The 27816-nt window shown below is 32.0% G+C and overlaps 3 protein-coding genes and 1 long non-coding RNA gene across 4 annotated transcripts; all 4 read left to right on the forward strand.

The window, feature by feature from the left end:
• Positions 1-130: 130 nt before the first annotated feature.
• Positions 131-27771, forward strand: LOC117683305 (uncharacterized). The gene is made up of 3 exons (XR_010712870.1): positions 131-208; positions 27310-27377; positions 27610-27771. It is a non-coding gene; the product is annotated as an uncharacterized lncRNA (long non-coding RNA).
• Positions 6821-8284, forward strand: LOC136274785 (L-rhamnonate dehydratase-like). The gene has a single exon (XM_066082423.1). The coding sequence runs from the start codon at positions 6863-6865 to the stop codon at positions 8159-8161; it is 1299 nt and encodes a 432-aa protein (XP_065938495.1). The 5' UTR covers positions 6821-6862; the 3' UTR covers positions 8162-8284.
• Positions 20559-23399, forward strand: LOC136274665 (uncharacterized). The gene is made up of 3 exons (XM_066082050.1): positions 20559-20597; positions 20768-22509; positions 23316-23399. The coding sequence occupies exons 1-2, from the start codon at positions 20559-20561 to the stop codon at positions 22499-22501; spliced, it is 1773 nt and encodes a 590-aa protein (XP_065938122.1). The 3' UTR covers positions 22502-22509; positions 23316-23399.
• Positions 23405-26410, forward strand: LOC105329232 (uncharacterized protein DDB_G0287625). Its single transcript, XM_066082424.1, has 8 exons — positions 23405-23496; positions 23902-24030; positions 24185-24292; positions 24570-25229; positions 25351-25532; positions 25714-25778; positions 25963-26057; positions 26217-26410. The coding sequence occupies exons 1-8, from the start codon at positions 23487-23489 to the stop codon at positions 26324-26326; spliced, it is 1359 nt and encodes a 452-aa protein (XP_065938496.1). The 5' UTR covers positions 23405-23486; the 3' UTR covers positions 26327-26410.
• Positions 27772-27816: the final 45 nt, after the last annotated feature.

Here is a 27816-nt window from a genome sequence, read left to right on the forward strand (position 1 = left end):
AAGCTTAAAACTAGAGGAATAAAGTTCATTAACGTATAAAACAAAAAACTTATCTCTTCAAATCCGTTTCGAGAATGTTTGTGAGTCATTTATTGCTCTTGAAATCTTTTGTTTTCTTTTATTTTGTCTTAGATCACCTTATATCTATTGATCTGTGTGATAACATGTGGAATAACGGTGGGATCTAACAGCAACAAAAACCAAAGAGGTATTATGTTTTTATCATTTTTTTATCTTTTTAAGATAATATGATATAAAATACCCCCCCCCCCAAAAAAAAAAAAAAACAAAAACAAAAAAAAAAACACACACACACACTAAAAAAGCAAACCAAAAAAAAAAAAAAAACACACAAAAAAAACAAAACAACAAAACAAACAAAGCAAAAGATATAAATTGAAAAATGTTACCTATAGGGTACCCCTATTCTACGGATAATTCCTCATACAGTTTAAAAGATAGGGAGTTTGCAGATTAATTAAACATATATCAGAGGTGAGCAAATTGCTAGGATTATGATTTCTGATAGTTTATGGAAAAAAAAATACATATAGCTGTCTTACTTGGTCAATTTTGGCAAAATATTGCATATAGGGTACCCCTATTGCACGCATAACTACTCGTATAGTTTAAAAGATAGGGAGTTGTTTTCTTACAGATCAATTGCACATTTATCAGAGGTGGGCATATTGGTAGGATTTTGAATTTTGTTAATTTATGAAAAAATACCGGCTGTTTAACTCATTTTCTCGCAGAATATTGTATATCGGATAATCCAATTTCCTAGATTCGGTAGATTGTGTTTATCGACTCAGGACATGGGTTATGGATACAGTTCACATTAAAGAAAACAAAGTTTGCTGTCATATTGACAGCTTTTCATTTGTTGACAATATAATTATATACACACATTATATACACACCTAAAATGATTACCTTATTTTGTCGGCCTTCAAAAAAAAAAAGATTTTGATTTTTAAGGAAGGAGTCTTCTCGTTATCAAACATACTTCTTCTTATAAGAAATTCATGAAATTTTGACACAGTCAAACGGATCATATTATCAAATGATTCTATCAGTTTAATCAAATTTGACCTTTTCGTTTTCGCATAAAGGTCAGGTCAAGGTCACGACCTTTTTCCTCAACGTAAAGGATGATAAAAATAAGTGTAGCTCTTTGTAGTTCTGTAGACATTTGTTTAAGATTTGAAGATTCGATTCTTCAATGAAATGATATAATATCAGAATGTCTATCAGCTCATACTACTAAATTGGAATACAAATTGATATTGCTTAGCCCGCATTTCCTCTAATTTTCATAAATTTTGAAGAAACTTTGATTTTTTTTTTATGCTTCCAATAATAAAATATTTCTGATTTTTATGTATTATGAAGACTTAATATAAAGATATAAATTGACAGAAAAGCTTATATATTGACCATTTAATAAGAGAGAAAAACTGATTTTAGTGATTTTTTCACAAAACTCATTGTATAGAATGGGAGCTTTAGAAAGCTTTAAAAATGTAATTTCATAGGCAAATCATATTTTAAAAATATATTCTGAAACCCAAGTATCTTATCATTAGTTCACATTTGTAAAAAAATTCAACATTAATGTTATTGTTTTTAAAAGGCTGAAACAGACTCATTAATCTGGAGCAATTCTGAATTGCGAACCATGTAATATTTTCCTACGCCAGTATTCCGCCAAAAATATAGTCCTTGTTAGATTCTAAACATTGATTACTTTTTCTATGCCAAGTTGTATGATAGTAAAATAGAAAGAAAAAAATACTATTTTATTTTTCTTTCATCTTGATTTAATGAACAATTAATCAAATTTACGCTTGACAAGTCGAAAACCAGAAAAGACTCCTTCCTTAAGAATGTAGCAGAACAAAGTGTGTTTGATTTCATTACAAATAATCAACTTTGTAGATAAGGTCATAGTTGTATTATTGCTGATAATCTAGGATGTTTTACAATTTGACGGTAGGATCAGGCGCACGAGAACTCTTGTTCTAATATTAAATTACCTCTATTCTGACTAGAAATGCCTAACCCATAGGCGTCGGAGTAGTAGGGGGAGACTAGCGAAAAAAAATAAAAATAGTCATAAAGAGGTTTTTTTAAATTTCGTGTTTTTATCCTTATGACAATTAACCAGAGCTGGAACATTCTAATCTAATTTTGACATTTACAATGCACCACAAACAGACCATCCCCAACACCAAGTTTTTCACAGATAAAAAGTTTTTCCTGGTTTTAAAATTTCAAGGTATCAGATAAGTCAGCTCCCATTCCCAACTTTTAATTTGTTTCAAATGAATATCATTTCCTTCATTGGAATCTATCAACTTATGTTCATTGACATTTCTACTATCTATGAACTCTTCAACCTAATACCAATTTCTTTGAAACCAATGGCCTCAGAGTAAAACGATTGATGTGTTGAGTATGGTTACTATAGCGTTCTCTATTATTAAAAGCATACAGAAATGAAGACAAACGACTTGGTATTGAAAATGAATGTGAACAATTCAGAACACTTCATCATCGGATAGCTGACAAAAATAACAAGGTTAAATTTTACTTGAATTGTAATATACGACATTTAATATGAATAAAAATTAAAAATTTTGTTAATGTAGAAAATAAATGAAAATGTAAGTAAATTTTCTTTTGATTTATGATTCAGACATGGCCCAGGAAAAGAGCACCACCAAACGGCTAATCCTTGTTTTTAGGTTGCACAAAAATACCTTGCATTTTTATAACAGAGGTAAAATAAAACATAAATTATGATATTTTTCCCTTTGGTTTTGAATGCATAGCTGGTTTAATATGATAACCAAACTTCTTCTGATACATGTATATAGAAGATTACACCATACCAAATAACAAAAGATGAACGTTTATTTTATGATTTAAAAAACCAAAATTGGAACATGAAATACGACATTTAACTTTTTTAATAATATATATTTAAGTGTGATACGATTTGAAATCTAATTAAGAATTACCTACAATATCGGGTTCAGACCAAACAACATTTTAGTTCAGGAATGAATTCAATATTTATTTGTTTTATACGATATAAAATGGTTTGGGGCAGTTTACGCTTTATAAACCGCGAAGCGGTTAATAAAAAAGCGTAAACTGTTTCAAATCATTTTATGTCGTATAAAGCTAATAAATATTGAATCCATTGCTTATAATTAAATTTTTTACTCGTCATTGTAGATAAAAACGGTTATTTGACCTTTAAGTGACGTAAAATTGTACAAAATTCAAACGTAACGTGAGGCGTATTGACACGTTTTTGACGTTAGTCTTACTATGACGTAGGCAAGATTCTTTATACGATATAAAATAATCTTTTAATCAATCAGAAAGCGCGTTACAACCAGAATTAAAATATTCAATTTTGGGCACAGAGGACGGCTTTGTCACTGACCAAAAATACTGCAGTCCTGTCCCTTTTTACTTTTTAACCTTAAATATTTAACATCAGTGCTAAAAGATAGTTTGAGTGATATTATTTAAAAATGCTAAATATCGAATGGCTGTTTTGTAAACTACTAGTATTGTATTTTTATTTGAATTCGAGATTCAAGTAGAAAAGAGGTCAAATCAAATTGAATGGAACTAAAAATTGTGTTTCCTAATGTAGCATAACGCAAAACGAACAATCTTTATGACAACTCAACCGATACTTCTTTGAATACGTTTCATTTTTGCAAATAGCATATTTGGGTTTTTTAAGTAGTAAGTTTTTAAAGTTGACGGTTTATGAATCATATTTTATTTTGATTATATTTTTTTTCGGCTCAACTCTATTTGTATTTCTGCTTTGCTTGAACTTCAATTATTTGTGCTACTTATGTCTAGGTTGTGAAATCAAATTGTGAATGATATATTTCGCTTTAATGTAACATATATTTTTATCATTTAATTTAAATTTCAGTTTAAACTTGCGAGTGTCGTTAATACAAATCACCTTTAAGAGAATTTAAAAAAAAAAATGAAACATTCAATGGTAAACATTCAAATAAAATTACAATGATTATTTGACAGTAAAAAAAATCTCCATCAGATATTTCTTCTTGATTTATCTCACAAACTACCGGTCAAACATAGTGGTCAGTTTAAATCTGAAACAAATTTATGTTTACGCGATTTTTTTTTTCATCTCCGACTACTGCCATATTAGTTTTTGGTACATGAATCTACTGTTGCAATGTACTCTTATTACTACACATCCCCGTAGTGAGATTCAGAACACCCGTTAACCCAAACACGCTACATTGGACCAAGGAATATTTGAAGATAAAAGAACAACCATCACACTGCAAGCCAGGAATATCAAAAGAAAACGAAACAAAACGGACTTATATCCAGGAACACATAATTAAAAAATCTTCTATCCTTGTGGAACGTTTTCCTGCGAAAGTACATCAGGCACATTATTATTAATTAAAGCCTTTTAAGAACAAAATCATTACCTCCATTCATATTCTATGATCCCTATTTTTTTTTCAACCGGAGCTAGCAACTCATTTTAATTGTAAAATTCTTCCAACTATGTTGGCCTAAGCCCCTAATAATTAGGTGTTTGGCATTATACGCCATCAACCGTTTCAAAGTTTGACCAAACATTGTCGAAATAAATATATTTCTTATTATTAATAACAAGATAATTCATGGAGAACTATACTCTGTCCCGGGTTTTTGCTTCCACTACTTTTTGCTTGATATTTCAATAATAGTTAATACCTTTGTGCTCAAACTACGTTCATCCACTAATATAAAAATGTCCAGATTATCTGTTTTGAAACGCCCCCTCTACCGCTTCAAGTTTCAATACACATCCCGAAATTGAAAGTCAACGGAGATTTTGCATTGCAACAGCCATTATTAAGCCAGGATGATAACGTTAAAAAATTGCGCGATGTATTCCGAGTGTATTCCGAATGAAGAAAAGATGTAAACATTCCCCATTATAAATCTCGGTAAGGAATCTCTTTTCTGAGAGGAAAGGGATAATTGTTCAAAGAAAATATCTTGGATATATTCCCTTTCAACGATTTCAACTGTATTTCTTTCACAGGTATGTGTAATTTTATTAAAAATCATCAGAAAGCGATGGAAGCAATAACTTGGGACAGACTATAGCTAAAATTACACTTCTATTTAGAAAAATACGTCATATCCAAGGATGGTCAAAAATATTGACAATATTGACAGTAACTACATTTATTATTTCTATATCTTAAATACTAGTAACTACGTGTATCAATCAAGGGATCGCAGCTAACACTTAAAGACCGAGAACATTTCTCGTATATATCACAAAGAAAGTATCGATGCTATATCCCTCAGTATATTTAACTATATTTAACATTTATCGAGAAGCACATAACAAGTCAACATAAAACTATTATAATATCAATTACTTTACTTCGTTAATGATCAAATAAATACTTGCGATATAGTCAAAACAAGTTATAAATCTTCCCTTTACTATAACTTCTGTATAAATAATAATAAATTAGCCGTGAACCTACGTATTAGTGGAACAAAGTACGTCATTGATATATTTCTCCTTGAGAAATGTTTTATTGTTTAGATCACAGACATCTCAATAAATCAATGCTTTTAGCTCGTTCTTTTTCTGCATGAATTGATCTATCGAGATGTTTGTGATCAACCATGATTATGAAAAGAGAGAGACTACTCTATGAAGAAAATAAATACAAAAATTTGGAGATACTTGTTTTGAAAAAAGCAAAGGAACACTGCATTAGTTAATAATGTAAAATGTTAGACTTGCAAATGCAAAACAGATTAAATTCCAGACAAACAAATTTCAAAATCGCAGGGTGTTTTACTTCAGTTATGTCAGTGCACATTCGCAAACAATACACTTTACATTTATAGTTCCTGATAAGGCAGCGTCATGCATGCTCTTCAGAAAATGGAGTTTTTTGTAGAAACTGATATAAATGACAACGCTTCATTGCTAATTGACTGTGGTTGTTATACCGGTAGGACCGGGATCAGCAAAATGATGCTCCTAGATAAACAGCACACGTGTTCAACGTGCACGCAAAGTAAGGCAACACCATTTGCGCCAAAAATAAAATTGGAGATTCGACCAACTCTTTCAAAATGTAAAAAAGGAATATACATGTACCTCTTTGAAAAATTATATATAAAAAATAGAATAAAATTAAGTATATGATAGGACAATAAATCGACTCAATATGAAATCGAAAGAAAAAATTCCATTAATCTAAATATGATATAAAGGTATTTCAAACCCATCAATGAAAACATTTTTTTAATAAAATCAAAGTTCTATTACAAATAGTTTGATTTTATTGGATGGATGTAAGGTTAGTTGCATACATAATGTGAAATTTGAATATGCGCAACAATGATTCAAGCTTACATAAAATTTTAAAGCTACCACTAATTTTTAGAATTGCATTGTTTGCAATCGAATATGTTTTTTAAAAACCTTATCAATTCGTTGAAAAATGTCACGCTTTCTATCAGCATATACAATAAAAGAATTATCATCACATCAGATAGAAAATTAATACTGACAAAGATTTATCATTAATAATTTTACAGATAAGAAAATTAAACCATCATAATAACATTGCAAATTTGGGACATTCTGTTATAGATGTACTGGTAAACATTTGAGAGCATTTATATGCTCTTATCTTTATGCATAACCTTGAAGTTGGGTCTCCGTGCAATTGTACAAAATATCACGAGATAAATAATTGTCCCTAAATGTAGTCACAGCCAGAAACGATAACGAACCAACATAGAATAAACCCATACCATGGCCGCGGCAGATAAAAAAACTAAAATATTTCCTAGAATCAAGTGTGTACGAGCGTATGTCTCTGAGTCAAAGGCCGAGGACCACGGAGCAGACTGTACCGATGTGGAAGACACTCATTGGATCAATGGATACCCCACCCCAATCGCCAACCCGATGTCTGGGTACGAGCAGTACGCCTCCACTCGGAAGTCCTGGGGCATCAACGCTCTCGGTACATTGGTTGTAGAGGTGGAAGCAGAAAACGGGACGTGTGGAGTCGGCGTGACCATTGGCGGAGTACCAGGCTGTTACATCGTGGAGAAACACCTCAGCAGATTCGTGGAAGGACAAGATCCTCGCGATGTGGAACTCATGTGGGACCAGATGTTCCGAGCGACTCTCAACTACGGACGCAAGGGGCTGCCAATACAGTGCATCAGTGCCATCGATCTAGCCTTGTGGGATCTGCTGGGAAAGTTGAGAAATGAGCCGGTGTATGCATTACTTGGCGGGAAAACCAAGCAACGTCTGCCAGTGTATTGCACTACCGCTCGTCCAGACATTGCTAAACAATTAGGATTTGTTGGTGCAAAACTCCCTTGTGCCTTTGGGCCTGCCAATGGGGATGAAGGTCTAAAGAAAAATGTGGAAATATTCAAACAATGGCGCGAGACGGTGGGTCCTGATTTTCCGTTGATGCTAGATTGCTACATGGCACTAACTGTCCCATATACTATCAAATTGGCAAAAGCATTAGAACCTTTGGGACTAAAATGGATTGAGGAGTTTTTGCCTCCAGATAACTACGATGGCTACAAAGAAGTGCGCGAAGCATTGAGAAGTTCAACGGTTTTACTAACCACGGCTGAACATGAATACAGTCGCTATGGTTACCAGTTGCTCCTCAATTCTAAATGCGTGGATATACTCCAACCAGACATTACATGGCTGGGTGGCGTTACAGAGGCGCGCAGAATTGTTGCCATGGCTTCCGCTCACGACGTCTTAGTAATTCCACACGGATCCAGCATTTATTCCTATCACCTTCAATACGCCTTCCGGAATTGTCCACTGGCAGAATTTATCAACCTGAGTCCAAAAGCAGACAAAATAGTTCCGTACTTTGGCGGATTGTTTCCCGACGAACCCTTGCCTGCAAATGGTTTCATAGACCTTCCAGATCGTCCCGGATTTGGTGTGACGTTGTGCAAGGACAACTTGCGTCGGCCATTCAAGCGCAGTGATGAAGACTCTCGAGCTCAGGCGACTAAAAACGTCGCGTACAAGTCTCAAGAGAAACCGCATATGCCATTTTAGTGATTGACTTTACTAGAGTACTGTTTTGCATTTATTAACACTGAAAAGGTATACAGCATCTTAAAAAGTAGAAACTTGATTTTATTGTTTCAATGTTTCGTTCAGTGACCACTCAAAACACTTTTAAAAGAAAACGTCATCAATGTGACCTCACATGAATCTTAAGATCAATTCTCTGTAAATATAAAACATTAATTGTTAAATACGTAAATATTTTATCTTTATGAAAATTGTTATTGATTGATGTGTACATATTAGTTCAGTCTTTTCAATCTTAAAAAAAAACAAGCCCTGAAAATCAAGATTCCGTAAACTATATATCCTGGAAAGATTAACAAGTTATAGACTTTACACAATTGTTTGGATTGTGAGAAATGAAAGATGATTTTTATAAAAGCGAAAAAAGATCAATTAACAAAAAAACACCCAGCCATTACAGCTATAGATAGAAAGTTTTATTTACCTGCAAGATATGCAACCAGTTTTCACATGGTTTATTGAGAGAAGAGAATACTTTCTTAAGATTGAAGACTCTCATGTAAGGTCATATTTGACTTACCTAACCCAGACCAGACCAAGGAACAAAGAATTTATAATTTTGGTAAAAGGCATCATGGACATAAAACGAAACGAAACGAAAATGAAAACTGAAAGTTCTCAAAAACGTAGTATTGAATAAATCCTTGATAATGTGTTAGCTTTCTGGGCAAAACCTTTTCGCGTCTTCTGCAGAATTATTATCACCTACTGAAGACACGGGCCGGTTTCTGCACCCGAGGGATTCCTGCGTTCCAGTAACTCGTGCGTTGTTGAAGACGGTTCCAGCAATTCCTCCGATGTTGATATAGGCGGATCCAATGTTTCATGGTTGTAGCATCTATAAGTAGAGGTCCTCTGCTCGCACCATTTTTCAAACACATCCAATGCCCATTTTGTATTATTTTAATTGTTTTGATTTTCCTGACCTTCAGTAAGATTGTTTTATTTTGTCATCGTTGACGAGTGGTCCGAATCTATAGAAATTAGATTCTTTCACTTCGCTCTTATTATGGTCACTTTCAATTCAATTTATATTATTCCTGCGATCAAAATTCATTGAGCAGCTTAATGCAAAAAGCTAAAATTATACATAACCAAATGCATATCGTTTTTCTGACACAATGTTACAGCATGTTTACAAGCATATTAAATTTCACAAAATCCACCTTTTTCTGCTGTTATTTGCTCCACATGATGTGCATTTTTAAAAAAAAAACTTCCAATGTATGTAATACTTCATCATGTTTGCAATATGTTGAATACACGTTTTACTTTGATTTATAAAACTAAGACTTTTGTAATATGATATAAACAGTATCATCTGATTTTTCAAATGGACATCTGTTCGTCAGCTATTATCGAAAGGGATATAGAGAAATGAGTGCAAACGTTTGGTAAGGCTAACATTTGTCTATTTTCTCAATCTAAAGCAAAAGCTATCACAAAATATTATATTGATCTGTGAGATGGTATCTCAATATTATCATGATTATGCTGACTCCTGTGATCTGAAGGAATCTTACCTAGTTTATCTCAAAACATGCTTATGTATTCGCACCATGTGGTATAACTTAGATACCTTACTTTATGAAAGCTAGTTGAAGTAAACATTTTATATTTTTGAAGTTCAAAGCAACCTTATTGGTGTTATCAAACTTCTAAAGAAGAAGGTACAGTTTCTTTCAATATTTGCCCTAAAATAAGTTGTTATATCTCATAACAATACACATATACCATCTTGAACATATGTGTATATAAAGTACCAGGTTAAAAACTTGTTTCCCAAAAACAAAAATTATGACTTGGACATTTTGGCATTTTCGCCAGCAACGACATCGTTGGCGACAGCTGCAGACATATTTTTCTATTCAAAAATCCACTAGGGAGCTTGTGCCTTTTGCTCAGTTTTATGAAAATTACGGGAAAATGCACTGTTAATGACGTCACAATAAACATTGTGAAAGTCTAATCACGTAACTATTAATAGCTTCTTCATTCACGGGTATTATTGTGTAAATAAATGTTACATTTCACATTTTTTTGATATTTTTAAATATCACTCTAAAACAGGGCAAAATATGTCTGAAATTGTACCTAGTTCTTTGATCTGAATTTATCTTTACCTCCAAAAACATTTGACTATTTCTTATAATTTTATTTTCTCTTTCCGAAATAATGTAAAAGTTTACTAAGTGTCTAAATTAAGTTAAGGAATGTTTGTTTAGAGAATGTAGAATGTAACTCAATTATCGTTATTGGCTTTTTTTCCCTTTTATTTTGTCATTAAATCATCTTAATTTCTATTGATCTGTCTGATATTAACATATGGAAGGGCAATTGAATATAATACCTACCAAAACCAAATAAGTATGTTTTTTTTTTCAATTTTTAAATTTTTCTTTATTAATTAATACGTATGAATAAATATTTAATGTACGTGTAATTCTATAATCGAAATTTTTAATGCACCAGATGTTGATTCTTATTAAGAGATGATTCGTTTGTGAGGGTATATGATTGTAATTTGAACGTGACTTTGGTGATATTTGTCATATTTTGTTTATTTCTTGATTCAGACTTGTCAACATATGATCTTGGTTTTTTTTCTTCTCGAAAATGTTCTTTACACATGACATTTCGATAAATAGATAGACACGGGAAAATCGGGTTTTGTTTTGTCGATTTTAAAGGAATAAATTTTGATAATCAGAAGTTTGACGGTACAAAATATGTGTGATTTCCAAAAAGAAAAGTAATAATCATTAGCTTTGTTGAAAATGTCAGTTTTTATTTAGTATCATTCTGAATGTTTTATGATTTGACCGTTAGGGCAATCCACAGAAATTGCTTATCAAAAGCAACACCATCACCTCCATTCAGATTTTCCTACTCTTATCTCTTCTTTCAGAGGTAGGAATTCATCTTTATTGGAAAAATTTCTACTACTAACACACGTTTTCAATTGCATCAATGTAAAACAAGTGATGTGTTGAGTATGAGCAATATATACATATATAGGCTTGGAATTGTCGTAACATTACATATACTGGGAGTAAGTCTAGGATATAGTCAACATGAATTACCTTGAGGAGTGTGTATATCTAGCTCGTTCTTTTCTGCGCAATAATTCATACAGATCCATATGATCAACAGCATTCAAAAATGAAGAACTACAACCGAGTGAAAAAAGGAACATGCACACTGGAGATCACTTTATCGGCGGATATCTGAAAGTGACGAGGTTAGAATTCAATTGATCGTAAACCACAGAGTAATAGAGAACATTTGATATAAACTATAAAGATTAGCAGTTTTGTCACTGTATTAAAAAAATTAAATGTGTGTAACGATACATTGATTTATAATTTAGATATTGCCTAGGAAAAGAATGCCACTGCTGGGCTAATATGTGCTTTTAGTGAAAACAAAAGGATCATATGTTTGATCAGAATAAAGAGAAAAAAAAGTCATAATTATTTCATTTGCTTTTCAATTCATTTTTCAATTTACCTGATTAACTGAGATATGGTTGTGTATGTGTACCATCAAAAGCCTACATCAATCAAAGAAAACAAAAAAAAAATTTTATTTAAATATTCTTTAAAAAAAATTAAAAACCAAAAATACATAAAAAATAATTGAATAATTGAAAGCCTACATCAATCAAAGAAAACAAAAAATTTTTTTTATTTAAATATTCTTTAAAAAAAATTAAAAACCAAAAATACATAAAAAATAATTGAATAAAAAATATATGATATAATTTGCAATCTATTTGAAGATTATCAACAATATTGTAAACACGATCATGTATATCTAAGATTTCCTGCCCAAACAGCATTTTGTCAAATTTGAGGCGCAGAGAACAGCCTTGTTCCTGAATACATTTATTGTTACCCTTGTAGAATTTAACTCTCAAACATCTGTTATAGCGGATTATTTTATTGATTTTGTTTAAAATGTCTTAATATGAAAGCTCTGTATAGAGACACAGGAATATTGTAAAATTGAAAAGCTACAGTATTTTGAATTTTCTTCACTAAATATTAGATTGGGTTTCCGAAAATATCATGTGTCAAAATTTAAGGTAAATCTGATCGTTAGTTTGTTGACAACTTATCCTTCTTCAATATTTTTTTTTTAAATTTAAAATCAGGATTCACAGGATGAATGACCATCTTTAAGTTCTCCTTAAAGATAGCTTAAAGATGCTTAAAGGTAGCTTAAAGACGATCTTTAAGCCACCTTTAAGCTACCTTTAAGCTATATGTGTTGCTTAAAGATGGCTTAAAGAAAGCGTAAAGATGGCTTAAAGGCAGCTTAAAGACTATCTTTAAGCCACCTTTAAGCCACCTTTAAGGACAACTTATAGGTCCTTAATGTCCAAACTTCTTTAAGCCATCTTTAAGCCACCTTTAAGCTACCTTTAAGCCACCTTTAAGCCATTAAAAAAAATTATTTCAAAATTGTGCTTAATTTCCAACAAAATGTATTAACTTTATGAAAGAAAAGGTATTAAACGGTTTTTGTTCTAGAAAGAAAAATGAAAAAAAATACACAAAAAAAAACACCGGCCACGGCGAGAATTGAACCCGGAACCCTTAGTTTAGTAGCATCACCACGCTTCCTCTGCGCCACGGCAACTTACATATATATGAGCGTTTTTATATCTTATATATCAGTGGATATTGAATCACTGTATTGAATGTGTTTACTTGAAAAGATTTTGACAAACCATTCAGTTTGTAACAATCAATTATATCTAATTTATAAATTACATGCATGCGTGTATTTAGAATGAAATACGGAACTTGGTCTTCAGTGAACAAAAATATATTATACCTAAATGGAAACCGTTAGGTTCACTATAGTAGGCTTTCTTAGTTAATAAATTTAAACCGAGTAGATATACGTTCATCTAATATATAGCTATAAAAATGTAAGAAAGAAAATGAAATCATTTCTTTTATGAAATGCACTGATACTATTAGGGTATTTGTTCAATTTCCCGCAATTTCCCGGTTTTCATGATCGCAGCGCCGTTCCAATATGTTTAAATATTTACATGTAATTGTATGTACTGGCATGATTTTTAAACTATCAATTCTATAACAAACAAAATTACCAATTACCGGTGACGTATTTACTGCATGTGGCAATTGCAAATGACTTGTATATACAATTGTATGATGTGCCAGGCCGGGTATATTTGACATATTTACCCTTATACATATATTTAAATAATCAACCCCTATTTATGATCACCGGTACATTAATTAATTAGCCTCAAGATTTTACTCTTTCATACATGTATCGTTAATTTGTAGACGTAACATCTTTGAAACCCAGAGCTAGGAAATAATACTTTGAAAATGAATTACAAATGTAAATTAACTTTTATTCACTAGACTTATCGTATGCTCGTACATACTAAGATTCGACGCCTTTCGAAACCCTGACGTGCACCTGGGCACACGACACACATGTTGTGTATATCTTGTATATTCTGTGTTAGTTCCAGGGGTTTTCTTAAGTTGGACAAACAATAGACTTTAATTAGATATACACAAACATGCACCTGGGCACACGACACAACTGTTGTGTATATCTTGTATATTCTGTGTTAGTTCCAGGGGTTTTCTTAAGTTGGACAAACAATAGACTCTAATTAGATATACAGAAACGAACAAAACTATGTCTAGACAAACAAAGCAGTAATATCCTGCCCGATATAACAAAGGCAGTTGAGAGTCTTTCAATCTTTAACATGTATCTAGCAGATCTAGAGTTAGAAATAATGAAAATTGAAAAAAAAAATACAAACCTTAAACCGATTATCAAATTAAATCATGCATTTTTGGTTCATTATCTTTATTTTGTTTAATAACCGGAGGAACAGAGAGAGAGAGAGAAGAGAGAGAGAGAGAGAGAGAGAGAGAGAGAGAGAGAGAGATTTTTCACCGATTAATTTATAATAGGAAACAAACATACTTTAATTAGTTTTATGCACATATTAATATACAGAGACTGCGCTCATCCCTACAATAATTTTGAAACCCCAAAAAAATTATAAAGAATTTTATAACGGCAACCTGTGTCCATCGGAGCGGTGCTGATGATAGCGATCTGTGTTTAATGGAGCGACAATTAAAACCGCCTGGAACACCCCCCCCCTTCCTTGGAAATTATATTATCACTCGGATGACCCCCTCCCATCTCTATAAAAGAGCTTTTGCATTTAATATATGTTTTTATTGTTCAGCTTGATCAATATTGACTTAAAGGCCACTTAAAGACAGTGTAAAGGCAGTGTAAAGAGAGCGTAAATGCCACTTAAAGATGCTTAAAGATGGCTTAAAGGTGGCTTAAAGGTGGCTTAAAGAAGTTTGGACATTAAGGACCTATAAGCACTTGCTTAAAGGTGACTTAAAGGCGGCTTAAAGGTTGTATAGCCTTTAAGCTCCTTTAAGTCACCTTTAAGCCACCTTTAAGGACTTGCTTAAAGATGGTTTTTCGCCCTGTGATTAATCAACGGAGTTATTTTTCTTTGTATATGCCTCATTTTAATTTATATATATTATAAAGCAGAATTTCAGGATCTAGAAATATTTTATTTTTAGACAATGCTCGATCTCCAGAAGGTACTCTAAATATTATTCATGATTGCGGCTCTAACAAATGAGCTTTTCTCTGCAAAGTTTAACAATGCTAATTAAATGTAAAACATAACTAACAGAATAATTGACTGACAAATGAATAAAACAAACGGTACCCCGCAAATATTTGCGAAGGATGTAATTTGAAACATAGAGCATGTATTTTGTTGCTAATAAATCTTTTCTTCCTGCATTGATATTTGTCAGAAAGTTTAAGAAATAAATCACTTACGAAATTAAATCTTACGCCAGAACTTTTTATACATGAAATGTAAAGGAAAGTGAAACGATAAATATCAAGAAAAAAGTTAAATTTTCCTTTTCGATTCCTTGAATCTCTTCATTATTCAATGGAAATCTGAGTTATACATCCTGGTTTTGATAAGAAAAACAGCCACTAAGAATTGAAGATGTTTCCGTTGCCTACTCTCAAAGATAAAAAAGTTGCTACATACATTATTGCACCAGAATTGTTGATATCGGTTCCTTGCAGAGACGTTGTGTTTAGAAACAACTGCACCAAGATCATGCAAGTACTGTCGTGTTGTTGAATTGACTGCTGAATATATTTATTATTGGTGCTCACAATGATTTTGCTTATACTTAGAGTCAAATGTTGTGAACTGGACTATATGCTATACACAATTTTTTGTACATGCTTTAAATCTGAAGTCAACGAAGAAAAGAAAGAAACTGTAGCTATATTTATTTTTTAGATCTATATGATTTGTTAAGAAAATTGGTTTTTGTATTGGTTATTAGTTCATTCTCTTTTTTCTCAATTTTATTGTATTTTCTACGTTGTTTATTCATAAACACATTTTGTCAGAGTAAATGGTCAAATTTTGGAAGGCAACCAAAGAAAAATATGACCATCTAAGCTACCGAGTTATGTTTGCTTTGAACGCAATAGGTTCTATGCTAAATGTCTGTAGATAAAATATTTAATGCTGACCTAGTGCATCCTGTCATTAAATACCTTGTAGATAATGCATAGAAATTCGACCTATACATTTAACAAGTTGACATTGATATAATACAAGGCCGTTTATCAACTAACAACATACAAATGGTTTCAGTGTCTAAATTAAGTTAAGGAATGTTTGTTTAGAGAATGTAGAATGTAACTCAATTATCGTTATTGGCTTTTTTTCCCTTTTATTTTGTCATTAAATCATCTTAATTTCTATTGATCTGTCTGATATTAACATATGGAAGGGCAATTGAATATAATACCTACCAAAACCAAATAAGTATGTTTTTTTTTTTTCATTTTTTAAATTTTTCTTTATTAATTAATACGTATGAATAAATATTTAATGTACGTGTAATTCTATAATCGAAATTTTTAATGCACCAGATGTTGATTCTTATTAAGAGATGATTCGTTTGTGAGGGTATATGATTGTAATTTGAACGTGACTTTGGTGATATTTGTCATATTTTGTTTATTTCTTGATTCAGACTTGTCAACATATGATCTTGGTTTTTTTTCTTCTCGAAAATGTTCTTTACACATGACATTTCGATAAATAGATAGACACGGGAAAATCGGGTTTTGTTTTGTCGATTTTAAAAGAATAAATTTTGATAATCAGAAGTTTGACGGTACAAAATATGTGTGATTTCCAAAAAGAAAAGTAATAATCATTAGCTTTGTTGAAAATGTCAGTTTTTATTTAGTATCATTCTGAATGTTTTATGATTTGACCGTTAGGGCAATCCACAGAAATTGCTTATCAAAAGCAACACCATCACCTCCATTCAGATTTTCCTACTCTTATCTCTTCTTTCAGAGGTAGGAATTCATCTTTATTGGAAAAATTTCTACTACTAACACACGTTTTCAATTGCATCAATGTAAAACAAGTGATGTGTTGAGTATGAGCAATATATACATATATAGGCTTGGAATTGTCGTAACATTACATATACTGGGAGTAAGTCTAGGATATAGTCAACATGAATTACCTTGAGGAGTGTGTATATCTAGCTCGTTCTTTTCTGCGCAATAATTCATACAGATCCATATGATCAACAGCATTCAAAAATGAAGAACTACAACCGAGTGAAAAAAGGAACATGCACACTGGAGATCACTTTATCGGCGGATATCTGAAAGTGACGAGGTTAGAATTCAATTGATCGTAAACCACAGAGTAATAGAGAACATTTGATATAAACTATAAAGATTAGCAGTTTTGTCACTGTATTAAAAAAATTAAATGTGTGTAACGATACATTGATTTATAATTTAGATATTGCCTAGGAAAAGAATGTCACCGCTGGGCTAATCTGTGCTTTTAGTGAAAACAAAAGGATCATATGTTTGATCAGAATAAAGAGAAAAAAAGTCATAATTATTTCATTTGCTTTTCAATTCATTTTTCAATTTACCTGATTAACTGAGATATGGTTGTGTATGTGTACCATCAAATGCCTACATCAATCAAAGAAAACAAAAAAGATTTTTTTTTTAAATATTCTTAAAAAAAAATAATAAAAACCAAAAATACATAAAAAATAATTGAATCAAAAATATATGATATAATTTGCAATCTATTTGAAGATTATCAACAGTATTGTAAACACGATTATGGATATCTAGGATTTCCTGCTCAAACAGCATTTTGTCTTTGAGGCGCAGAGAACAGAATTGTTCCTGAACACATTTATTGTTACCGTTGTAGAATTTAACTCTCAAACATTTGTTATAGCGGATTATTTGATTGATTTTGTTTGAAATGTCTTAATATGAAAGCTCTGTATAGAGACACAGGAATATTGTAAAATTGAAAAGCTATACTGGTACTGTACCAGTTATCGGCTAAGACCAGTTATCAGCTAAACTGGGGGCTCGGGTCTATAGCACGCGAATATCCGAGATTTTTTAATGCAGTCGTCTGTTTCTAATAAAGAAAAGTAAGTTTGCTTGAAAACTTTCTTCAATATATTTTAAACATGAGCTTTAAACGATCATTGGTTACCGCTGATTTACATCTTTGCACTTTCAGCTGTGGGGGATGTGACGTAATAAGTTAAAAATAGAATATGACCTCTTTGTAATACGTAATAATATCCCTTCTTTGATTTGACATATAATATCAATACATATAACATTTATAAACAAAAGGAACTCACTAAATTCCGAGAGATTCATGGCGCAGTTGAACGCCTGATTGTATAATTATGCATTGATTTGTGTACGATTACACGTAATTACCGTATGATGATAAAAGAAAAATTTTATGAGTTTAAATGTATAATAACCCCTACGACCTATAGGCTGACCCTGCAAGGGACATAATTCAATCAACACTTTGCAGAATATTAAATCAACATGTACAAGGATTTTACTCTGTTTTCATCACGAAGCCGATAACTGGTACAGTAAATCATTAAACCTCGGCAAATTCGGGGCTTGCTAAAAAGCACAGAAACAATATGCTTTGGGTTCTAAATGATGATATAATCTAACCGATGGATAAATAAGGAGTTAACAATTTAAAGTATGAAAAGTTTTATTCCAATATATCAAGAAATAATGAAACACGAAAAGAAAACGTAAAATTATAGCCGATAACTGGTACAGTGCCAGTAATATTTGGAATTTTCTTCACTAGATATTAGATTGTGTTTCCGAAAATGTTATGTGTCAAACTTTAAGGTAAATCTGATCGTTAGTTTGTTGACAACTTATCCTTCTTCAATATTCTTTTAAAAATATAAATTCATGATTAATCAACGGAGTTATTTTTCTTTGTATGTGCCTCATTTTAGTTTATAAATAATATAAAGCAGAATTTCAGGATCTAGAAACATTTTATTTTAGACAATGCTCGATCTCCAGAAGGTACTCTAAATTTTACTCATAATAGCGGCTCTAACAAATGAGCTTTTTTCTGCAAAGTTTAACAATGCTTATTAAATGTAAAACATAACTGACAGAATAATTGACTGACGGATGAATAAAACAAACGGTACCCCGCAAATATTTGCGAAGGATGTAATTTGAAACATAGAAAGTTTAAGAAATAATTCACTTACGAAATTGAATCTCACGCCAGAAATTTTATACATGAAATGTAAAGGAAAGTGAAACGATAAATATCAAGAAAAAAGTTAAATTTTCGTTTTCCATTCCTTGAATCTTTTCATTATTCAATGGAAATCTGAGTTATACATTCTGGTTTTGATAAGAAAAACAGCCAATAAGAATTGAAGATGTTTTCGTTGCCTACTCTCAAAGATAAAAAAGTTGCCACATACATTATTGCACCAGAATTGTTGATATCGGTTCCTTGCAGAGACGTTGTGTTTAGAAACAACTGCACCAAGATCAAGCAAGTACTGTCGTGTTGTTGAATTGACTGTTGAATATATTTATCATTGGTGCTCACAATAATTTTGCTTATACTTAGAGTCAAATGTTGTGAACTGGACTATATGCTATATACACTTTTTTGTACATGCTTTAAATCTGAAGTCAACGAAGAAAAGAAAGAAACTGTAGCTATATTTTTTTTTAGATTACTATGATTTGTTGAGAAAATTGGTTTTTGTATTGGTTTTTAGTTCATTCTCTTTTTTCTCAATTTTATTGTATTTTCTACGTTGTTTATTCATAAACACATTTTGTCAGAGTAAATGGTCAAATTTGGAAGGCAACCAAAGAAAAATCCCAGCAGGCACACAACGTTGAATAAACATTGAATATACGTTGAAGTAAAGTTTAGACATTGATCAACCAAGTTTCAATATTGATTCAACATTGAACTTTCAACGTTGAAAAGGTAACATTTATTCAACGTTGAATATTAAGTGAGTTGAAATAACAACATTGATTCAACGTAGAATATTTATCAGGGCCAATTCCTTTTGCTTGTCTGACTTCGTTCTTGTTCTTGTTTTTTGGGGTTTTTTTTTTTGGGGGGGGGGGTGGGGGGTGGGGGGGTATACTTTGGCCAATTTAATAATTTGTGCTTTTATCAAAAGCAAATGTTGCCTTGCGGTGACAATACACGAGAGGCGAGAGATGTATATGGGTATGCATGTGTTTTACCAAGTGTACGAAACAGTAAGCGTATGTCCTAACTTAAAACGCGGTCGTTCATTGTACGAATTAATTTTACGTTTCGCACACTTCCGAAAAGGCGGGATAAACGATTATAAGGCGGGATTGACAATTAAATGCGGTAAGTTTGAGGATTTTAAATGTTTTTTATGAATGCAACTCGCATTTTTGAATGTTGCAAAGTTGAAAATAATTATAGTTTTATTTTGTTGTCTTGCGAAATTGAATGTGATTAGTGTATATTGTTGATATCTAATTCTAGCTAGCTATAACTGTACTGTATAACAGTAACATGCAAGGAAAAACCCAATCTTTTTTAAAAACATTTTGATAGAACTCATTTATAGAAGAATTTTATGATTTAGAAGATTATGTTAACTGCATGTACCTGAAGGGAATATGCATAGCACTGCATGTTTTGCATTTTAACACAACACCCCCCCCCCCCCAAAAAAAATAGTAATAAAAAATCTAGCGAGATATATTAGGGAAAACATGTATACATTTCAAACGTACAATTCGTAACAATATATAAACAAAGACTATATTATTTGGGGCTCCTTTAATTATGTTTTTGTTTATTATTTTTCGGTTTGTTTACTTTATTTTGTTTTGTTACACAGTAGACATGGCTTATATTAGAAAATGGAGAAGATATCACACAGAAGTAAATTTAATTGCGCAACCAAGTGATGATGAAGATGTTTCTAATAATAGACATCAAATGTTTACTCAGAACAGGCATCCAACCCCTGAAAATGTCAGTGACGCAGAGAGCAATTTCAGTGATCATAGTAATGAAAATAATCCTGAATTTGAAAGTGAAAATGATGTTAGGAACAGGACTTCTACAAGTCATCTTTTTCTTCGGAATCTGAATGTCATTCTGATGCTGATAATGTTCCAGATGTAGTAGGGGACTTGTCTAAGTGGGCTACACAGAGTGGTTGTTCTCGCTCTTCGTTAAATGATCTTTTAACAGTATTAAGGAAACATGGTCTTCGTGTTCCTCGAGACTCCCGTACACTTTTGCAAACACCACGTTCAGTGAATACCTTACAAAAATGTGGTGGTGATTATTTATATTTAGGGATAGAAAGTGGAATTTTAAAGGTAGTTTCGACCCATCCAGAGCAATTCAGTGATGCAAATGAGATATCTTTAACATTTAATGTTGATGGAGTGCCTCTATTTAAAAGCACAAATGTGCAAATGTGGCCAATATTGTGCAGTATAAAAAAGTTTGAACCCTTTGTTGTTGCATTATTTTGTGGGAATTCAAAACCCAGTTCTGTACATGATTATTTGTCTGATTTTTTGGTTGAGTTGAACAATTTAGTTCAGAATGGAATATCTGTTGGTGATGATGTTCTGACGGTGTCAGTTGGATCATTTATATGTGACGCACCGGCGAGGGCTTTCTTGAAATGCACAAAAGGACATAATGCCTATTATGCATGTGAAAGATGTACTATCAAAGGAAGATGGAATGGACGTGTTGTTTTTAGTCTAAATGATGAAAGAAACACCCCCTTAAGATCTGAAGCAAGTTTTAACAATTTTGAATACAAAGATCATCAAATTGACATTTCTCCACTGATAAATGCTGGAATTGGAATATCATGTATGAAATCATTTCCACTTGACTACATGCATTTAGTTTGTTTAGGGGTAGTTAAGCGAATGTTATCGTTTCTGAAATCTGGCCCTAGGCAATGTAGACTATCAGGTCAACAGTTGGATATTCTGTCAGGCAAATTGTCTGCATTGAATGGAAAAATGCCCAGGGAGTTCGCAAGGCAACCACGTTCACTCTATTATCTTGATAGGTGGAAGGCCACTGAGCTGCGGCAATTTTTGCTATACACTGGACCATTGGTTCTACGTTCGGTTGTTTCCAACCAGGTTTATAATCATTTTCTTACATTAAGTGTTGCAATGTCCATCCTCCTGGAATCTGACGAAGACTTTAGACACGATCATATATCATATGCAAGAGAACTTTTAAAATATTTTGTGAAAACATCAGAAATGGTTTATGGGGACACATTTGTTTCCTACAATATTCACTCTCCGATTCACATTGCTGATGATGTGGAACATTATGGAGTGTCTTTGAATGAACTAAGTGCTTTTCAATTTGAAAACCATCTACAAAAGTTGAAAAAGAGTGTTAGAAAAGCTCAGAATCCTATTGCCCAGGTTACGAAACGAATTGTTGAGATGGAGAAAATGAATTGCAGACAGCTCCCCAAAAGAATTCATATAAGTGTTTCAACCCAAAAAAAGGACAGTTGCTTTCTTTTGAAAAGTAGAGAAATTGTGTTTGTGAAGGAAAAAAGAGATGATAAAAAATATGTGTGTGATGTTTTAAAAAGATCAAACTTGGAGAGTTTCTATGATAGCCCATACAACTCCAAACTGTTAAACACTGTTGTTGTAAAAAAAAGGAACATGCATCTCAAAAGGAAGTTACTGGAACACACAGATTTCGAAAAGAAATTGATTTGTTTACCATGGGACAGAGGATATCTTCTCATTCCAATGCTGCATGGGATGGAACGATGGTAAACATACATGTACGTTTAAGCTGGATAAGTTGATATTTACATTTTTTTTATTTACCTATGTTTATTTATGTTTTTTATCTTTATATTGTGATTAAATTACGTAATTTTTTTATTTAAAAGGTAGGGTATAAATGTTCAAATCGTGCTAATAATGTAACTTTCCCCATAGAGGCGAAATAAAGGATACTGAATAATTATGACATTAATTTCAATTAAATTTTATAAAATTATGTTGAAGTAGGTGAAAACACGAATTTGTTTTTCTTCTGTGACAGCAGTGACATTCTTATAAGGTTTCTAACTTTCTTTTTTGCATGATATGATAAGTGATCAGTATTTTGTCAGGTTTGTATATTGCATGATATATATATGATATTTAGATAGGTTTATTCTTGTATATATTGCATGATAACATTGATTTTAAGATGCCTCACAGCACCTTGAAATATTTTCTTAAATCAGCAGAAAATTACTTGACTATGATAGATATATAAATAGAAGTATTTAAGTCAAATAGAAAAAAAAATGTGCGATTTTGGATGAAAAATTACATTTTCAAAAATTTAATTTAGTAAACATGAACAAAAGCTCCAGGTGGATTCGAACTCATGATCTGCGGTTTAGAAGCCCAATACTTTAACCACTGAGTTACGATGATATACAACCTAATCAAAAGACATTACAGTTTAATAAAACATTTATCGCCATCTTGTGACCTAGTGTCTTAAAAAGTATAAGTAAAAATGTAATGAAATGTACATTGTGAATATGTGTGCTTGTGCAAATATTGATAAAAAATTAACTTTGTATTAAAGACAATGTCATGGAGTCGAGTAATTTGGAAGGAAAAGGACATAGAGGTGGAAGAAGTTATTCCTTCCAGCTGGATTGCAGGAAACGTGTCAAATGCTGGGGCAAAGAAAGCTATACGACAACAATGGACCCCTGAGCAAAAGTGGACCAGTTTTGAATTGGTCAGAATAAAAATGTCTTCTGGTTAGTATTAAATGATAAATTGATAATGCTCATACTTATGAATGCATATGGTAAAGGGCAGTTGAAAATGAATTTACACTTGATTGTGGACATCAAGTTTAATATTTTACTATACTTTGAATTTTTGTTTTTGCATTTTGTCTATTTTACTGATATATGCACTTACATATTACTATTTCGATGACCCAGATTGATACATAGTAGGCAATTAAAAAAGGAAAGGGCACCGCTAAGCGGAGCATCCCCTCGCGACATGAAACATTTTGGTGTAAGGGTTTTTCCTTTTTATCTTGCCCATAAGCTAAAGGAGATGCACACAGCAGCAATACTATATCCCCTTGTAACAAGTTGCATGAGGGGATAAAAAAATCTAACATACAAATTCTTATGTATTTTAAACTTCAGATGAGAAAAAAGATTGTGATATCGCAAATATCACAACATGTGACGAGTCTGAGGAGTCTTCAGGTGATGAGGTTCCACTGGGGAAGAGGATTTCCAAAAAGAAATCTTTTGGAACAGAGTTTGCCACAGGTATTATTAAAAAAAATTATTTTCATTTAGGTAAAAGCTTACATCTTTTTGCATTCATTTAATTTTTTAATGCTTCAAAAATGTTCCAGTAACAATTAAAATACTTTTTTAATGACAATTGCTTCTGATAATGTTTTATTTAATTATTCTACAGGAAGTACGCTAGAAACAGATAGTTCCAAAACCAGCTGTAATAATCCAGTCCTTCCTGCGCCACCACAACCTCCAAAGAGGTCGAGTTCTAAAACACAGAAATCAAGTGGTACATTGCATTTATCATTCTTGATCATTACTTCCTCATCGTGATATGTTTTCCATTTATATATTTTTTTTAGAAATATTATTTGCAAGTCATTGGTAAAAGATTTCTAGCAAGTTATATTATTGTTTATTTTATGCTAGTCTGTAAATCTTGACTATTCATTTTATACATGACCCCTGATTTAGAATAGAATCATCTATCACATAAGAACAATTTTATAAATAAAAAAATATTAAAGTTTGAATCCTTTTAATAATCTATTCCAATGGCATTGTAGGGGTAGCAAATCAAAGAAAGGCACCTCAAAGGATTTCTTCTTCAAAGAGTCCCTCACCAGCAAGATCCTCTAGATCCAGGGAAAACAGTCGTCGTCAAACATTCTCGCAGTTGAGCAGATCCAGATCTAGATCCAGAGAAAACAGTCGTCGTCAAACATTCTCGCCGTTGAGTAGATCCAGATCTAGATCCAGAGGAAACAGTCGTCGTCAAATATTCTCGCCGTTGAGCAGATCCAGATCTAGATCCAGAGGAAACAGTCGTCGTCAATCATTCTCTCAGTTGAGCAGATCCAGATCTAGATCCAGAGGAAACAGTCGTTGTCAAACATTCTCGCAGTTGAGCAGATCCAGATCTAGATCCAGGGGACACAGTCGTCGTCAACCATTCTCACGGTTGAGCAGATCTAGATCCAGAGAAAACAGATTTGGCCAATACTCAAGTTCCAGAGAAAATAATCGTCCTCAATGCTCAAATTCCAGCAGAAACAGTCATCGCAATGTATCAACATTATCACAGTTGAGCAGATCTAGATCTAGATCTAGATCCAGAGAAAACAGTCATCGTCCATCCTCCAGATCCAGAGAAAACAGTCATCATAGAACGACCTCACAGTTGAGCAGATCAACCTCCAGCTCTGCATATCCAATGTCGGAAGAAAGTAAGTGTCCTAGAGACTAGAGTAAACATTGCATATATCCTTCTTCATTTTTTGTGTTTTCTTAATTGCTGTGTTAATATCCAAATGTATAGACTATAGTTTAACATTTTTTCATTTTCAGGATTTCAAAGACGGGTTATATACCTATTAACAGAAATTCGCGACAATGTTAAAAAGGGAAATCCCTTTAACAGCATTGTTCAAAGTGGATCGGATGATTACACACTGGACCAAAATCTAACACTTGAAGACTTCAAGGATTTTAACTTGTCGTTGAATGTCAAAAAGGATTATGACATTTGTGTAAGTTAGATTAATAGAAAACTTAATTTTTTAAGTTATTATTAGAAATCAATACTGTCTTTTATAAATATTTTAATTATATTTAATATACATTACATTTGCATGTGTACTACATTTTTAAAATGTTGATACTTTTAATCATACCCAGTAGTGCTTAATTTTTTATTTTTTTTTTAACTAGAAAAGTATTGTTGCACAAATTGGTGGCAATGACTACAAGGACCACATCAAAAAGGCCATGCAAAGGTAACATTTGCACTGTGCTTGAGTTTTCAATGATCAAGTTTAGTTAGTAGTTATAGTGTTGAGGTCTAATTTGTGCCCAGTAATGTAGAGTACCAATGAAATGTTGTTTAATTTTCATTGCACTTGATTATTGTTTTAATTCACATAACACTGATTTTGATATATATGTATTTATTATTTTTAGGTGTATGACGAACAAAGTAATGTCATATATGAATATCTCTGGGAAGAAAAACAAATATGCATATGGAGGGTCAAATTACTTCAAATTAGTCAAAGGTAAATACTAATTAAGTGATCATATTGGTTTTAAACAGTATATATGTACAAAGTTTCTTTTTTTATAATGAAACATCTTTTTATCTTTTTGCTGCAATGAATGAATAAAAATTTATTTGGATATATTAATTCATATATATATACTCATGCTTTTTGTAGAAGTCATGATGAGAAATTACAATGTCACTGAAAACCAGGTGGTTGAGGCCACGGCGAATTATTTGAAGTGGGCTCCAGAAAGGAAGGACGGTGGTGGCCGGAAAAAATGACTCTGTGATAGAACTTTTATTTTTAGTGATGAAATTTCTAATTAATCACAATTATGAATGGAATTAAAATGACTTAAATTTATACCAGGGATTTATTCTTTATTTAATACATGGTCCAATATTATCATTAAAAACATGTACTATTTATGTAACTAAGACCCCCCTCTCCTCTTCCAAAATAAAATAAGTGAATAAATGTTGAATCTACAGTTTTTCAACATATAATCAACGTTGATTATCAATGTTGATTCAACGTTTAAACTTCAACGTTGAAACAAATTTTCAAAATCTAACATAAAATAAACGTTGAATCAACATAGAAAGTCAACGTTGATTCAAGGTTTATTCAATGTTGTGTGCCTGCTGGGATATGACCATCTAAGCTACCGTGTTATGTTTGCTTTGAACGCAATAGGTTCTATGCTAAATGTCTGTAGATAAAATATTTAATGCTGACCTAGTGCATCCTGTCATTAAATACCTTGTAGATAATGTATAGAAATTCGACCTATACATTTAACAAGTTGACATTGATATAATACAAGGCAATTTATCAACTAACAACTAACAAATGGTTTCAGAAATTTGTCACTTAGTCTATGCAAATCAAAGGACGAAAAATATGATATAAATTCCAATTCAGATTTTTAAAAATAAAAATATTTATCGGCTAGATCATTATTGTTCCCTATTTTAAAAATCCCATTCATGGTTACATTGTAATGGCGCAAACTTTGTTGTAGAAATGAACCAATTAAAACTTTAAATTTGAATTTAAAAAAGTAAATGTAAGAATATTTTTCTGGCTACTGAAAACAGAATAACTGATGCGTTATTCACTTGCATATTGCATTTCTCTATTTTATTCAGATGAATATTTATAACTTCTGGATCTTTATTCTTTTTAAGCGTTTGATACATATTATCATTTAAAAAATGGAATTTGTAAAATAAATTATTGAACTTGCTAATTTCTATTTTAGGAGGATGAATTTCAAAGCACAGTCATTTATTTACATGATCTTGATTTGTTCAATTCCAGTTCTAAAAGGTATTTTTTAAACTTGAAAATTTAACATTTAGAAAGACCTTTACTTATTTTCTCGTGCATAGTTTAATCAACATATGTTTTCTATGCCTTGCTTGTAATTGTTTATTGTCTTTGTTGTTATGCAAAGTTATACTATTCGAATGAATTTTTTACCATTAAAAATTGTTGGTATTATTTTTTTTCCATCTAAACATTTGATTGATTAGATGTTTTTCATATGGAATTCTTGTAGCTCATTTAGATAAAACAGAGTCGATAAAAGAAGAAGCGACATCATACGCTTGGTGGTGTTGCTGTTTGGTCAAGGACATACTTTACATTACTGGTTACGTAATTCCTAAGACAATCTTAAAAATGACTGGCATAATGCCTTCGGGAACACTACCTTGGTCCATTGCTGATAATACTTACGCCGCTGTTACAAATGCAAAATAAGTTA

Source organism: Magallana gigas, chromosome 4, assembly GCF_963853765.1.
Source record: "Magallana gigas chromosome 4, xbMagGiga1.1, whole genome shotgun sequence".
NCBI classification, from domain to species: Eukaryota; Metazoa; Mollusca; class Bivalvia; order Ostreida; family Ostreidae; genus Magallana; species Magallana gigas.

Coding starts and splice junctions, on each gene's coding strand:
- LOC136274785 (XM_066082423.1), top strand. CDS start 6,863: ATGGCCGCGGCAGATAAAAAAACTAAAATATTTCCTAGAATCAAGTGT.
- LOC136274665 (XM_066082050.1), top strand. CDS start 20,559: ATGGCTTATATTAGAAAATGGAGAAGATATCACACAGAA. Junction 20,598..20,767: donor GGAGAAGATATCACACAGAA/GTAAATTTAATT, acceptor AAATGATGTTAG/GAACAGGACTTCTACAAGTC.
- LOC105329232 (XM_066082424.1), top strand. Junction 24,293..24,569: donor TAAAACACAGAAATCAAGTG/GTACATTGCATT, acceptor ATGGCATTGTAG/GGGTAGCAAATCAAAGAAAG. Junction 25,779..25,962: donor ATCAAAAAGGCCATGCAAAG/GTAACATTTGCA, acceptor TATTATTTTTAG/GTGTATGACGAACAAAGTAA.